General features: G+C 54.6%; 2 protein-coding genes across 5 annotated transcripts; one reads left to right on the top strand and one right to left on the bottom strand.

The window, feature by feature from the left end:
• The first annotated feature begins 316 nt into the window (after nt 1-316).
• CA9 (carbonic anhydrase IX) lies at nt 317-6075 on the top strand. Its single transcript, XM_012656475.1, has 11 exons — nt 317-683; nt 1921-1950; nt 2198-2368; nt 2537-2679; nt 2770-2862; nt 3887-3953; nt 4749-4906; nt 5111-5255; nt 5376-5402; nt 5795-5876; nt 6015-6075. The coding sequence occupies exons 1-11, from the start codon at nt 317-319 to the stop codon at nt 6073-6075; spliced, it is 1344 nt and encodes a 447-aa protein (XP_012511929.1).
• Nucleotides 6076-7183: 1108 nt separating this feature from the next.
• On the bottom strand, nt 7184-15295 carry TPM2 (tropomyosin 2 (beta)). 4 transcript variants are annotated; one of them, XM_012656445.1, is made up of 9 exons: nt 14422-15295; nt 13870-13995; nt 10818-10951; nt 10603-10720; nt 10438-10508; nt 10222-10297; nt 9653-9715; nt 9418-9487; nt 7184-7333 (listed from the first exon to the last, which is right to left on the bottom strand). In XM_012656445.1, the coding sequence occupies exons 1-9, from the start codon at nt 14533-14535 to the stop codon at nt 7251-7253; spliced, it is 855 nt and encodes a 284-aa protein (XP_012511899.1). In that variant the 5' UTR covers nt 14536-15295; the 3' UTR covers nt 7184-7250. The 4 variants fall into 4 exon arrangements, with proteins under 4 accessions (XP_012511899.1, XP_012511917.1, XP_012511908.1 ...); XM_012656463.1 differs by lacking the exon at nt 10222-10297 and adding an exon at nt 9894-9969; XM_012656454.1 differs by lacking the exon at nt 7184-7333 and adding an exon at nt 8313-8403.
• Nucleotides 15296-15472: the final 177 nt, after the last annotated feature.

Genomic DNA, 15472 nt, shown 5'->3' with positions numbered 1-15472 from the left:
CAAGCAACCAGGCAGTGCCAGGGAGAACCTGTACAGTGCCAGGTGGTGCCTTGGGTTCCAAGCTGAGCCCATGACGCCGATAACCTTGTGCGTGCACACACACCTGGCCCTCACTCCACCCCTATCCGGGTTTTGGTATCGGGGAGGGGGCACAGAGCCAGACAGACCAGCGGGATTTTGGCTCCATCTCTACAAAAGGGCACTATGTGAGTCAGCCTGCTCCCCTCCAGGCTTGCTCCTCCCCCACCCAGCTCCTGTTTCCAATGCACGTACAGCCCGTCCACACCGTGTGCTGGGATACCCTGCAGTCAGCCACATGGCTCCCTTGTGCCCCAGCCCCTGGCTCCCTCTGCTGATTCCCGCCCCTGCTTCAGGCCTTACAGTACAATTGCTGCTGTCACTGCTGCTCCTGGTGCCTGTGCATCCCCAGAGCACGCTCCAGATGCAAGGGGATCCTCCCATGGGAGGAGGTTCATCTGGGGAAGATGACCCACTGGGCGAGGAGGATTTGTCCAGTGATGAGAATCCCCCTGGAGAGGAGGATACACTTGGAGAGGAGGATCCACCTGAAGTTAAGCTTGAACCAGGAGAAGACGACTCCCTGAAGTTAGAGGATTTACCTACTGTTGAGGCTCCTGGAGATACTCAAGTCCCCCAGAATAATGCCCACAAGGACAAAAAAGGTAAGTGGCCATCTGCCTCCAAATCTAGGCTCCAGGAGGTTCATGCCCCCCTTTCCCATCCCCTCACCCAGGCAGTGACCATCCGGGGAAGGGGAGGTGCCCGTACTCTGACAGCCCTTGCCAGGCAGGGTAGGGGAGAGGCAGAGGAGCTGGGCCTCTGCATCCTCTAGCTGAGAGGGAAAGCAGCCCACATATACATGCCTGGCCCAGCCAGGGAGCAGACAGAGGGGTAGGACAAGCTGCTAGGGAAGCCTGAGGGTGAGTTAGGTAGCTGGGTAGGTGGGAGGCACATTTGAGCTTGAATGCAAAACTGAGTATGTGTATTAGTATGAAAGCTAGAAGGGGATGGATGCGGAGAGAAAATAAAAGGGGTACAGATGGAGAGAAGTGAGCTGGAAGAGATGGGAGAGAAGAAAGACGGAGGCTGGAGAGGAGAAAGAGGAAAAATAGGCTGGGCACAGTGGCTCACGCCTGTAATTCTAGCACTCTGAGAGGCCAAGGCGTATGGATTGTTTGAGCTCAGGAGTTCGAGACCAGCCTGAGCAAGAGCGAGACCCTGTCTCTACTAAAAATAGAAAGAAATTAGCTAGACAACTAAAAATATATAGAAGAAATTAGTCGGGCATGGTGGCGCATGCCTGTAGTCCCAGCTACTCGGGAGGCTGAGGCAGAAGGATTGCTTGAGCCCAGGAGTTTGAGGTTGCTGTGAGCTAGGCTGATGAAAGACTGAGGGGTGGAGTGGGTACCAGAGGATGAGCTAGAAGAGCTTGCGGAGATCATCTCAGCTTCAGTCTGCAATGAGGAAATTGAGACCTAGGAAAAAGGAAACAGCAAGTAGAGGAACCTGGAATCTTGACTCCCAAGCCAGGAACTTTGGGAAAGGAGCTGGGGACCAGACAAGGCAGAGGGATGAGTGGGGAGGAGAGAGGAGTAAGAGAGAAAGGAAAGACGGTCTCCTGATTTGGGCCTCAGGGCTGAGGCGCCCACCCGCTTTACAGACCCTAAGAGAGCGGTTGCAAACTCGTGCGATTGCTGTGTGGCCTACCCAGCTGTGGGGTTACATCTGGTTGCAGTCTATTGTGCTTTACACCTGGCCCGCTTCAGGCCTATTACCTTCTATGCCCTGGAAGGCATCTGAGTTTGTGAACTTCTGTCGATTAGAGGGTCCCACCCATTTCGGCTCCAGGGAAAGGACTGGGCTCTAAGATCGACCTATTCATCCTTCTCACTTATGCAGGGGATGACCACGGTCATTGGCGCTATGGAGGTGAGACACCCACGCCCTGCACAGACCCAATCTGGGAACCCAGCTCTGCTGATCTGCCCCACAACCATGCGCGAACACGGGTCCTGGGCGTCCTGGCCACAGCCCGCTGCCCGTCCCTGCCCACGTCCCAGATTTCTAGTTCCCGCTCCGAAGTCTTCTGACTCCACCCCTTCACTTTTTCTGCGCGGGTTCTCTAAAAGTTCCCGACCTAGTCATCAGGCTTCCTCACCGCATTATCCCACCCCAGGCGACCCGCCGTGGCCCCAGGTGTTCCCAGCCTGCGCGGGCCGCCTTCAGTCCCCGGTAGACATCCGCCCCGAGCTCGCCGCTGTCTGCCAGGCCCTGCGACCCCTGGAACTCCTGGGCTTCGAGCTCCCGCCACTCCCAGAACTGCGCCTGCGCAACAATGGCCACACCGGTGAGGGGGGGTGCTCCCGGCAGAGCCTCGGGAGGCCGAGCCTCGGGACCCGGTGAGACTACCTGGGATCCGGCGCGGCCTCCGGAGTGGGACGGTCGGTCGGGGCGGAGCTTCGGGTTGGCTCTCGGGGCGCGGCGGGGCCCGGCTCACCTGCCTCTCCCCACGCAGTGCAGCTGACTCTACCTCCCGGGCTAGAGATGGCCCTGGGTCCTGGGCGGGAGTACCGGGCCCTGCAGCTGCATCTGCACTGGGGCGCTGCGGGTCGCGCGGGCTCAGAGCACACCGTTGACGGCCACCGTTTCCCTGCCGAGGTGAGCACGGAGCTGTCCGAGTAAGGGCACAGGGGCGGGGCGGGGCGGGGCCGGAGATCTGGCCCACTCCTACCCTCGTGTCCTTTGCAGATCCATGTGGTTCACATCAGCACCGCATTTGCCAAAGTTGACGACGCCTTGGGGCGCCCGGGAGGCCTGGCCGTGTTGGCCGCCTTTCTGCAGGTACAAGACCCTGGACACGGCCCTACTCCCTGCCTCCCCACACTCCTGGACCCAACGTATCTTGGCCCCAGAAATCCCATCCCAGCACGCTCACCCTGGCCCCTGGCTATCAGCCTCATTCATTCATAGGTTCATTCATTCAACACCCACTGTGACTGTGAACAGGCACTGGACCACCACAAGGATTCAAAGGCTGTGGGTCCTTGCCTCTAAGGAGCCCACAGCCAGTGGCGGAGGCTGACATAACAGATATATACTAAGGACACAGAGTAAAAATAGTGGCCACAGGGAGGCGAAACTCTTTTACTGGTGGGAAAGAAAAGGAAGTGTTCCAGGTAGAGGGAACAGTATGTGGGAAGACTCAGAATATGGCCTATTTAGGGAATGGCAGATGCAATAGCCTGGACATCTGGGAGAGTAATTTCTGTAATATTCCAATGACCCATCATTTCCCCTTTGTGAAATGCAGTATTTAGTGACCTCTTTGGCCCTTTAATAGTCAAGGCTACATACTCAATTAGAGGAGGCCAGTAAAGTGAAGGGGTGGTGAGATCCCTTCTAGGCTCACCCGCTGATTGCTTAATGCCAACTGCACAGCACAAAGTTGAGAGAGGTGCCTCAGAAATAGCATGTCAGGACCTCACTCCCAAAGTCAAACACATGCATTATTAAGGCGAATGCAGAAGTAACACGAATACAAAGGTGTGTTATGGTTTTCTGTGGGGAACCATGGAGCATGTGGAAGTAGTGAAGAGTGAAACTGTGTAAGGTGAGTTGGGCCCAGGTCACCGAGGGCCTAATATCGTAGTAAAGTGGCCCCTCTCCCACCTCCTACTCCAGCTGGGCATTGAAAGCCAGTCCACCAAACTTGTTTGCAAAGCAAGAGTAAATAGACTTTGAGTAATAATACATAAGATTTTATGTTTCCCCAGCATTCTCAGAGCTGAGGAATGGGGGAGGGCTATGGGAGCCCCACTCCATTTTTGGGACTCCCTGGTATTTGTCTTACGCTGTCATCCCCCAGGAGGGCCCGGAAGAAAACAGTGCCTATGAGCAGTTGCTGTCGCATTTGGAAGAAATCGCCGAGGCAGGTCAGTTTGTTGGTCTGGCCACTACCCTCAATGCCCTAGTTCATAGAGAACTGCCCTGGGGAGCCTCAGGTCTGAGGCTGGAGGTGGGCGCCCTCCCATGCAGGAGGGGGCTGCGTGTGCACTGGCCCTCATCATGACAATGACTGTGAAGCTGACGGAGGCAAACAGGTGCCGGCAAACTGCCCACAACAGGCTTGATGGTTAAAAACCAAACAAAAACCAAAATTAGACCAAAAAAAAAAAAAAAAGATAAAAAATGGTGTTTGGAACTTTTGGGGTCAAGTCTGGAGAGAGAAACTTTTTCTGAGAACTGCCTACTTCTCTTTCATAAGCATCAGATATTTTGACTTTGTAAATACTTTTATTGGAAATCTTCTTTCCCTTCTCAGTCACTCTGGGTCATTTTAAACCTCACTTACACTACTAGACCTTTGGGTTTTTGTTAAACTAGAGTGAACTCTGCCTTTGGAGTTCTTGTGTCTGTTTTTTTATAGTTATAAATATTCATATTTATTTAAAAGTTATGCAGCTCATTTTCCCTTTTTAATTCACTCTGGCTTAAATCTGTGGTGCAGCCTGTGGTGGCAGCGTGCGGCAAGAGGGGAGACGCAGAGGGAGGGCCTCAGCAGCTCTTGCTCCAGAGCCCCAGAGCCCTTCACTTTCTTTGCAGTCACGTCTTGCGGAAAGGGCCCACACTCAGGGAAGAGGTGTCTCAGGGACTTAACTTGGCTCCTCGGAGGTGAAGCTTCAAGGGGCATGATGTAGGTGAGATCCCAACACAGGTCCTCTCCACAGGCTCAGAGACTTGGGTCCCAGGACTGGACGTATCTGCACTGCTACCCTCCGACCTCAGCCGCTACTTCCGATATGAGGGGTCTCTGACCACACCGCCCTGTGCCCAGGGGGTCATCTGGACTGTGTTCAACCAGACAGTGAGGCTGAGTGCCAAGCAGGTGGGACTGGGGGTGGTGTTGACAGAGCGGGTGTGGGGCAAAGAAATCCAGGATGAGGTAAGAAAGTGGAGAATGAAGACATCAAGGGGCTGGGTGGGGGGTGTGGGAGATGGAGGGTGGCACCCTGAGGTGTTGGCTGTGAGGAGGCCTGGGACCCTTGTTTCCTTTCATGCCTTGAGCCCCCCAACACACACACCTCCCTAGCTCCATACTCTCTCTGGCTCCCTGTGGGGACCCAGTGACTCTCGGCTACAGCTGAACTTCCGAGTGACACAGCCTTTGAATGGGCGAGTGATTGAGGCCTCCTTTCCTGCTGGAGTGGACAGCAGTCCTCGGACCATTGAGCCAGGTACATCTTTGTCTGGTGTCCCCCAGCCACAGGTCCTCACTCTCCCATGTGTCTTCATGTGTGCCAGTGTCTGTCACTGGTGGTCACAGTGCGGCTCTAATGTCTTCTTTTTCTCTGCAGTGCACCTGAATTCCTGCTTTGCTCCTGGTGAGTCTGTGGCCCTCCTCTTGCTGTTACTGGGAGACACCCCTTCCAGGGACTAGTGAGGATCACCTCTGCTCCCTGTCCTTTGCTGCAGAACAGACCCCTAACTCCAGTCCAATTCCGAGTCAGAACATGGGGTGGGGAATTCCACCATTGTCAGAATGAAGCTCCAGAAATCTCCTAGCATCCCCTCCCCAAACAACCCTTTTACTTAGCTTTTAGGAAGGAAAAATGGTGCTCATCTTACCTCTTCCTGTGTATCCACCCTTATCCCTTGGCTGGCCTCTTCTGGAAACCAAGGCACTGGGGCTGCCTGAGAACTTGGGACAGGGGTTGGGGGCTGCACTGGAGCAGACTTTGAGGAGCCCTGCAGACCTCTCCTCTCCCCCTCCCAGGTGACATCCTGGCCCTGGTTTTTGGCCTCCTCTTTGCTGTCACCAGCATTGCCCTCCTCGTACAGATGCGAAGGCAGCACAGGTACTGTACCGACTCCTCCCCCAGGCACAACCCCCAGCCCCTGTGGAGTACAGAACACCAAGTTTCACTCACACTGCACTCAAGTGAGCTCATCCTGGGCCAGTTTTCTGATTAGGCTTCCCTGTTGTGTACACACAGAAGTGGGGCCAAAGCGGTTGTTAGCTACCAACCTGCAGAGGTCGCCGAGACTGGCGCCTAGAGACCTGGAACTTGGAGGATGTGCAGAGAAGCCAGCTAGAGGAATCTGGGGGAAGCTGGAAACTCTGTCCTGTCCTGCGCATTTTACCACTTCTCTTTTAATCTCTTTTTAATCTTAAAGACGTTTTTTAAATAAATATTTCTAATAAAACATGTGGAAATCACCTTTGTTCCTCAGAAGGATTGTATATTAATTTGCTATTGCTGCCATAACAAATTACCACAAACTTAGTGGTAATGCAAATTTATTTTCTTCTAGTTCTGGAAGTTCTTAAGTCCCAAATGAATCTTATGGGCTAAAGTGAAGATATCAGTAGGGCTGATTCCTTCTGGATGCTCTGAGAGTAGAATGTTTCCTTGCCTTTTTAAGATTCTAGAAGCCAACTGCATTCCTTGGCTCCCGGCTCCTTCCACGCGTCACTCTGGCCTCTTGCTCTCATTGTCACATCCCCTACTAATGCCTTTGAACTTCTTGCCTCCCTTTTATAAAAACCCTTGTGATCACACTGGGCCTACCCAGATAACCCAGGATGATCTCCCCATCTCAAAATCTTAGCTTAATCACAAAATCCCTTTCCCACGTAAGGTAACATTTCACAGGATTAGAATGTGGACATTTTTGGAGGAGGGGCATTATTCCGCCTACCACAGATGTCACTGGGAAGGGGAAAGAAATGACTGATACTGTTGGAATGGCTTTGTGTGTGTGTGTGTGTGTGTAGGCGTGTGTGTGTGTGTGTGTTGGGGTTAGGGCGGACTATGGCCTATAGGCTTAAAATCACGGAGCATTTTGGGTTTTCACCCTGCTCAAGGAACACCTGTGTCACATCTTGTATTTTTTGCCTTCAGAATGTATGGTCCGGCCCACTGGAGTAAGGCAGTGCTGCAGATGGCAGCTCCTTTGCCCCATAGGGAGAAAGGGCCAGATGTCCCCCCAGCCCTATCGGCTTCTCTGTTTCACACAGCCTGTCCACAATTCCTCCTCAATGAGCCCTGTGCTCCCATCCCATGGCTGCCACTGAAAAGGACATCCCATCACGGAGCAAAGACCCAGGCCCTCTCCTTCAGGGGTCTTCCAACTCCAGCAAAGAAAGGCTTAAAGGGCCCTGTGACGCCGGTACCATCAGTTTTATTGGGTTGGGGTGGCAACTGTAGCCTGGTGGGGCAGGGCGGCCCTCACAGGTTGTTGAGTTCCAGCAGGGTCTGGTCCAGAGTCTGGTGAATCTCCACGTTTTCCTCCTTGGCACTGGCCAAGGTCTCTGTGAGGGGAAGCAGCAGGTGAAGAGGGGGAGGGGAGACATGGGGGGGAAACATGGGGTGGCACGGACAGGGGAAGGTGACATATAGACATGGAGTGGTTTAGGATACACGGGAGGATACAGCATTCAGGGACCCCCGGGCCTCATGGGCAAACGGATGTGCTGAGCAGGACGAGGGAACAGGACAGAAACAGATGCCTCAGTCAAGACCTTGGGGTCACGGAGGTGGGACAAGGAGGCCTGAGTCATTGACTAATTTACCCTCTTTCTTGAGAAGGTTTAAGAAAGTTGGAAACAGAAGGAAAGACAAAGACTGAGTCAGGAAAGGGAGGGCCAGACAAACAGACTTGAGGCAGAAAACAGACCTGCAGCTGCAGTGAAAGCCCCGTGCTGTTGATATCCAACGTTTTTCCGGACTTCATTCCAGAACTTTCACAGCCTTCCTGCCCCTCCCGGCACCTCACCACCCATTTCCCTTCTAGCCTTTCTGCCTGATCCTGGAAGCCTAGCTAAGTGCTCCAGGGTCAGTGGTGGGCACCGGGTGTGTGGAGGGGGGTCACACAGGCCCACATGCAGCAGTGAGAGTCAGAAGGTGACAGACGGGGAGTGCCATGCAGAGGGGTTTCAGTGTGGGTGGGCTCGGTGTAGAGGGGTGTGTCACAGATGGGGGTGTCGGTAAGAGCCAGGGTCTCAATAGTGAACCAGCGCTCTGTGGCGGTGATGGAAGTGCTCTCTGGAGGGCAGGAAAACAGCATGGAGACCAAGTTCAGAGTTTATTAGGCAGCAAGGAGGGGTGGAGGGTGTGACAGACAGAAGGATGAAGCCAGTGCCAGAGTGGGCGGAGGGTATGATGGGGCCTCTCCCTGGGCTGCTCCCAGCCTGGCTGTGCAATGTTGGCAATTTTTGCTCTTCCTGCCTCCCCTTCCCCACAGAAAGAATGGAAAGGACAGGAGAGAAGGGGCTGGGGCGGCCACACTGGTGTGCAGCTCAGAGGGAGGTGATGTCATTGAGTGCGTTGTCCAGCTCCTCGCTGATGGCCTTGTACTTCATCTTCTGGGCATAGACTTCATCTGGGGAGTCCGGGGAATGGGGGGCAGGTGGGAGTGTGGGGAGAGGGAATGGAGGGAAAGAGGAAAGGAAGGAAGGAGAGAGGGTAAAGGGAAGGAGAGAAAAGGATCAGAGAGAGGTGGACAGACAGAATGAGAGAGGCCAGAGAACAGGCTGGACAGCCATCAGGGTTCCCTCCTTCCCCTTCTCTCTTTAGTCCTTCTTTGTACCCCAAATTGGTTCTCCCCACAGGAGCTCCTGCCTCCCCAGGGACCTGTGGGCACAGTGCTCTGGACAAGCAGGAATGCTTGCTTAAGCGGGAGAGCAAGGGTGCTGAAGCCAGAAGGGGCTAATATCCTGAAGTTGGAGATAAAATTGATGCTTGCCTGAGAAGGCTGGGAGCAAGAGAAGTGGGAAAGTTACAGGGTTATCATAGAATAGACAGGCATAGAAAGACGCCTTTAGTCACAACACTGTCAATGATAGAAAAAGCCACAGGCTAACAAATGTCTGGATGTTTGTTTTCACCAAATCTAGCTTAAAATAGTATTTTTCATTAATGTCATCATGCAAACCTACATATTAAATCAAATAGCTCTCTATTTAATACAGTCTCCGTGATGTGACTCTATTGTATTACACTTGGAGATGGGATCGTCTAAATCAGTGCCACTCAGAGTGCGGTCTGGGGACCAGCAGCGTTACCAGAGAGCTGGTTAGAAATGCAAATGCTCCAGCCCACATTCAGCAGTCACTTTGGAGTAGGACTCAGGAATCTGTGCTTCTAAAACCCTCCAGGTGATTCTCATGCACACTGAAGTTTGAGTAGCACTGCAGTTGATGTGAGTGGCCAACTACAATTACTCGAATTTGAATTGTAGGCATAGCCCCCTGGAGTTTGTGGAGTCCTAGGTGGTCCAACTCTAGTTTATTGGTGGCAAACAGAATGGGGTGGGAAGATAAGGGGCAGACTGATAGTTACGGGGGGTGTGGACCTACTTAAAAACATCTGAGGGTATAAGGGGTATTCCTTTTACCTTCTAGGTCATCAATGGTTTTCTCCAGCTTTGCCACGGACCTTTCAGCAAACTCTGCTCGGGTCTCAGCCTAGGAGTAAAGGCAGGGTGGGAGAAATGGGAAAAATTAGGCCTTCCTTGAGACCACTGGTCAACCTTCTCCCCATCCCTATCCCCACCTCCGCTGCCACAGGCAGTCTCTCGTGGGGATCAGGGTGGCCTGAAGGAAGACTGGGCACTAGAAGAGAACTCTCACCTCCTTCAGCTTCTCCTCCAGCAGTTTGATCTCCTCTTCATATTTATCCTCTTTGGTGGAATACTTTTAGGGACAGACACATGCCGTCAGTACATCGCCTCCATGAATATTTCAGTTCTCCACTAACTCCACAGGTTCTTCGTGATCTTGCCTCTGCTGAGCACCCAGCCCCTCCCTGCCTGGGCCCATCACCCCCTCCCCTGCAGGACCCCGTCCTCACTGCCCTTCTACCCCCTTCTACCTTGTCCGCTTGGGCCTCCAGGGATTTCAAGTTGTTGGTAACAATTTTCAGCTCCTCCTCTAGGTCCCCACATTTACTGTAGGGGTGTGTGGCAGGGCGGGGTGTGAGGGCACAGTGAGGCCAGACAGTGGAGATGGCACAGTGGGAGAGGGGTGGAGGAGACAAGAGAAGAGCAAGGTTGTGAGAGTGACAGTAGGTAGAGTTTGGAAGCCCCAGGCCCTTCCTGACCCCCAGCAAGTGAGAGAGAGCAGCCTGAGATGCTGAGCAGGAGGAGACGGTGAGCTGAGGGAAGGCACCATTGCCCAGAAAGGTCCGGAGAGGTCACTACCTCCTCCTCTGAGGCCATCAGGGACTTGAGGGCCTGGTCCATGGTTCGAAGTTCCTCCTCCAGCTGCCTTGCTCGGCTGGGGGCAGCAGGCAGGGGTCAGAGGACAGGATCTGTCCCTATGTCCCCAAGCCTGGGACACTGCCTCCCCACTGTGCAGAGTGCCCCATGGGCACTGGCTCAGGCTGAGTGTCACTTGTTACCCCAGGGTATCTTTACCTCTCAGCCACCTCAGCTCTCTCTTCTGAGCGCTCCAGCTCTCCTTCCAGGATCACCAGCTTCCTGGCCACCTGGGAAGTGGGAGAGAGAAAGAGTGGATTGGTGGTGGATGACTGGGGGTATCTGGGGCTTGGCAGTGAGAAGGAAGTAAGGCAGGGCTGTCACCTCCTCGTATTTGCGGTCTGAATCCTCAGCGATGTGCTTGGCCTCCTTCAGCTGCATCTCCTGCAACTCCATCTTTTCCTCGTCCTTCATGGCCCGGTTCTCAATGACCTTCATTCCTCTGAGAGGCAGGGAGAGGAGCAATTGTGGGGTCAGGACCAGAAGAGACAGGATCCCTCCCCTCCACCGGCCCTCCCCCCTCAAGGCCCCCTGCCCACCTCTCGCTCTCATCAGCGGCCTTCTCAGCCTCCTCCAGCTTCTGCAGGGCAGTGGCCAGGCGCTCCTGCGCCCGGTCCAGCTCCTCCTCTACCAGCTGAATGCGGCGGTTCAGGGAGGCCACTTCTGCCTCAGCCTGTGGTCAGAGGGCAGAGGGCAAAAAGGCTTTTGTCTGTCTTGTATGAGAATCAGAGAGGCTCCACAGGATGGCAAGACTCTTCTCAGGAAAGAACCTAGGCTTCCTGGCTACTAGACTTTCAACCTATTTTTTCCCCAACCAAGCATCTTCTGCGCCCAGACTCTGTGCTTCAGCCAAAAACATGCATTCCTTGACAAGCCCCACTGCCCTGCTACAGGGCCTCTTCTGGCACTGTGCATGGTTATCAGCACACAGGTCCTCTGTCCCCGGTGAGAACACTCCATGTGCTGGGAGCAAGTGGGAGTCAGCTCTGATTCCTTCACAGCACAGCCTGGCCCAAGTAAGCCAACCAGGTTTTACTGCCGCTAAGAATAGCCAGTCACAGAATCAAGCTCAGTGATGTCACTGGTTGCCAGGCAGACTCCCAGCAAGGGGCCTAAGAGGCAAGCCGGTCCTATAGGGGACATCCATGGCAAGGGGCTCCCTGCCAAGGCCAGGAGACAGCTGGGACAATGCAGGGGCAGTGTGAGAGATGGATACTCAGCCCCTGGTCTTGTAATATGGAGGCAAAACCATGGAGGTTTTGGAAAAGAGCCAAAAAACCTGATGATACACTGAGAAAATGGGAGGGCAGAGCAAGGTGGGCCCCAATAAAGTAAAATGAGAGAAGCAATGCAGTCTGGTGTTAAGAGCACTGGCTCTGAGTCAGACTGTTGTCTGTGAGCCACAGCTCAGCCACTCAACACTTGTGTGACCTTGGGCAACTTATTTAGCCTCTTTAAGCCTCAGTTTCCTCTTTAATAAGTTGAAGTTACTAATAATGGTTCCTTCTTTTTAGGGTTGTTCTGAGATAATGAGGTGCTTCTAATACTCTATTAATCAACAAGACTCGATTAATCATCTGGGAGGCTTATGAAACCAAACAGGTTCTTTTGCTCCATGCTAGATCCACTGAATTGAGATCTCCAGGGTGGGTGCTTGGGAATCGTCTCTCTTTCTTTTAAAAAGCCCCCAAGTCATTCTCATGATAAGCCAAGTTTTAGAAATAGTAAAATAATATGCAGAAAGCACCAAGCACTTTGCCTGCACAGGTCCACACTCCATAAATGTTAGAGTATCCCTGTCTCTCCCTCAAAAACAAAGACATAGAGACGCCGAGATTTAAGACTGGACAGGAGGAAGCGCCAGCATAGGGGAAGGAGTGAGTGGAGGGGAGGAGCTGGGTGGCAGCACTGGGGCAGAGGGCCTGGAAAGCAGGTCCAGGGTGGCACTGTAGGGCAGGAGAAACACAGCACCATATATAGAAAGTAGATTTAGCTTGTCCTCCAGGTGCTGAAGGCACCTGGAGCTTGGCCACCTAGAGTGACAAGAGCCCATCATGGGCACAGGGCCGGATGACTCAGTGTGGAAGGATTCTGGGGACAGCATTGGGGGTTGGGAAGGATAACTCTGGGGGATGTTGGAGGACTACTCTAGAGAAAGATGAGACTCTGTAAAAGAAAAACTCTCTTCGTGGTGGTAGGGGGACAAATGACTTTGGAAAGTTTGGGAAGTCCTGGGGTCCTCATCATGGGACTGATATTGCCACTTCCTGCTCCTCAAGCTCTTCCCAGTTATGCATGCCATTCTCTAACCACAGGACAGACACTACTGTCCCCACTGGACAAATTGGAAGCAAGAGAGAAAGGAGAAACTGAGGTACTGTGTAAATTAAGTTGCTGGGTTCAAGGTCACACGGTAAGTTTGGGCAGTCTTTCCTATCTGCTTCTGGCCCTGCTGCTCTGCTTCCCCAGCTCTGGCCCTGTCTGCCCTGCTCCCCTCCAGCCCCCACCCAGCTCCTTGGGTTTCCAGTCCTGCCTCCAGCTGCACTGGGCCTTGGTTATTTATAGAGTGTCAGATGCCCAGGGTTGTCTTTGCTAGCAGCTGCAAGTCAGTTCCCTCCCAAGTGCCAGGGCCGGTGGAGAACCAAAACTGAGGGCTGGAGGTCAGAGAAGCCCAACCCCGGGGGCTGGGAAACAGGGATAATGGTCAATACAAACAGTAATGTCATCTCTGATGCTCAGATCATGCTTTATGCTAATCCCCCCACACAGCCCAACCATAGGTTCATCCTAAAATAATTGACTATGGAAGGCAGATGGGGAAATGGAGTCAGAGAATGGTGAAAGTAGGATGTCCAAAACTATATGGTCATTCTCCTACCTTAAGGTAGGGGTTGGGAATGGCAGGAAGTAGAGAAGTCTGCTTGGGGTTGTAGGGTGGGCAGAGAAATCTCAGGGTAAGCAGGAACTGCCAAGGTAGCTGCTTTGGCATTTGTGGCCCTGTCCCTCTGCCCTGTGGCCTGGCATGGTCTTGAGGCTGACAGCTTAATGAGGGTAAATGAGGAGCCATTAGAACCTGAGCTTGGGCCCCAGTGCACAGAAGGGCTACTGGAGGCAGAAGTTAAGGCCAGGGAATTTCTAATGGCCCCTTAGGGGTGTAACTCAAGTTGGCCCCCATCTTTGGATCCCTCTCCCTCCTCCTGCTCAATAGTACCTCACACCCACATCTCCCCACCCCCAATCTAGCTGCAGTCTCCTCTCCAATTTCAGCTGCAGGATTAACTGAGGTAGATGGTAAATTCTTGTACCACACACCCCCCACAATGACTCACTGCTTGATCACTGTACATTTTCAAAGCTGGACCCAAACAGAATTACAAGGCTAAGTCCTCTGGGGGAAGTGGTAGGTGGTTTTGATTTACTCACTGTCTTGGATTATTTGTCTAAGCTTGCCCTAGTTCTGGGGACTGAGAGGAAGCCATTTCTGTCCTGGTGCTGGGGATATCTAGGTCCCTTTCTCCCCTCATCCCCATGCCTGGGGGGGCCCTCCCAGGTGCACTAACTCCCCCCACCATCCCCCAAGTCCCTACTCACATCAGTCGCCTTCTTCTCGGCTTGCTCCAGTTTCTCCTGGGCATCCTTCACGGATTCAGAATACTTTTCCACCTCATCCTCTGTCCCCTTCAGCTTCTTCTGCAGGCCCTGCTGCTCCTCTTCCAGCTGGGAGAGAGGGGCTCTATCAGCCAGGCCTGGGTGGGGGCCCAGGAGTAGGCAGGAGTGTGTGCAGGGGGCTAGGAAGAGCTATTTGGAGGCTGCTGGAGAGGAAGGGGAATAACAGAAAAGGGACAGTCCAGTCAAGGGGTTTAGGGGACCTGGTGGGGGTACAGAGAAAGCTTTGGGCCTCAAGGAGCAGGACCCATCATTGCTCTGCAAGGGCAGGAGTGGAAACCAGGAGACTGGGGCTCCCCATGGTGGATGAGATGAAGTGTGTCTCTGGCCAGGGACCTGACAGTACTGTGAAGGCCCAGCCCTCACCCTGGGTGGGAGAGCACCTTGGAGAGCAGGCCCAAGGCTGGGAGACCCAGGGCAGGAGCCCACTCCACCCTTGGTGGGGGAGGGGAGGCCACACTGGGCTTGGGCCCCCACCTGCTTGCAGCGGTCCTCAGCTTGCTTCTTGTCTGCTTCGGCCTGCTCAGCACGATCGATGGCATTCTCCTTGTCCAACTTTAGCATCTGCATCTTCTTCTTGATGGCGTCCATGGCTGCGGTGGGGCGTGGGCCGGCTGGCAGGCAGTGACAACCAGGCGGACTAGGCGCACGGGTGGCGGGTGAAGAGGACCGAGAGGGACTGGGATGTCCCAGCAGCGCGGGCGCCTAAAAGGCTGGGAGGAACCGGGCGGAGCCGGCAACCAGGACCCTCCCCCACGTCAGCCCAAACCTTGTAGGGGCAGAAGCACTGCCCGGCCGGGGGGCGCGGCCGCCCCCTGTGCCCACCCCCTTGGGTCCGCCCCCCTGGGGGTCCCACCCCCATCCTTCTGCCCGCACCTCTTGCCAGCCGTCGGAGGAAAAAGCAGCCGACCTTCGGCTGGAAAAACCCTGTCGCTACAGCGGGGAGGGGACCCTCGGGCTGGGGGCTCCGCGCTTCTTCTGACTGACAGCCGGGCCCGGTGGCAGCTGCGGCTGGGGCCCCTAGGGCTATTTCGGGGCGTGAGCTCAGGGCAGCTGCCCTGGCGCGGGGACTGGCGTGCCCCTCCTCAGCTGGAGCAGCCGCTGCCCTTAATTTAGAAGTTTCTTGTAAATCCCCCGGGATTAAATGTCTCTTGGGAGGCGGAGTTCCTCCGCGGTTCGAGTGCCTCAGTTTACCCCGAGTCCTAGAGTCTAGGTTTGCGTTACTGACGTGGTGGTGGTGGTGGTGGCGGTGGAGTCTCACCGGGGGCTTGGGGAAACTGAGGCAGGAGAGCCCAGAGCCCCAGTCGCAGTGCGGAGCGCAGTCCCGGTTGCTGCCCCGGAGGGCGGGCCTGACCTCTCTTCCCCTCCCAACCCCTGCCCCTGCCCCTGCCCCTGCGCCAGGAGCCAGGCCCCTCCTCTGCCAGCCCGGGCGGCTCGGGACCCGACTCCTCGCCCCGCCTGCCCCGCCCCCCACGTGCCCCGCATACTTTCCACGCGGCTACGGCCCGGCTGGTCACCGCGCGCTCCC

This window comes from Propithecus coquereli, unplaced genomic scaffold (assembly GCF_000956105.1).
Source record: "Propithecus coquereli isolate 6110/MARCELLA unplaced genomic scaffold, Pcoq_1.0 Scaffold114, whole genome shotgun sequence".
Taxonomy (NCBI): Eukaryota; Metazoa; Chordata; class Mammalia; order Primates; family Indriidae; genus Propithecus; species Propithecus coquereli.
The sequence above is the reverse complement of the archived record's forward strand: the minus strand, read 5'-3'. Positions and strand labels throughout refer to the sequence as shown.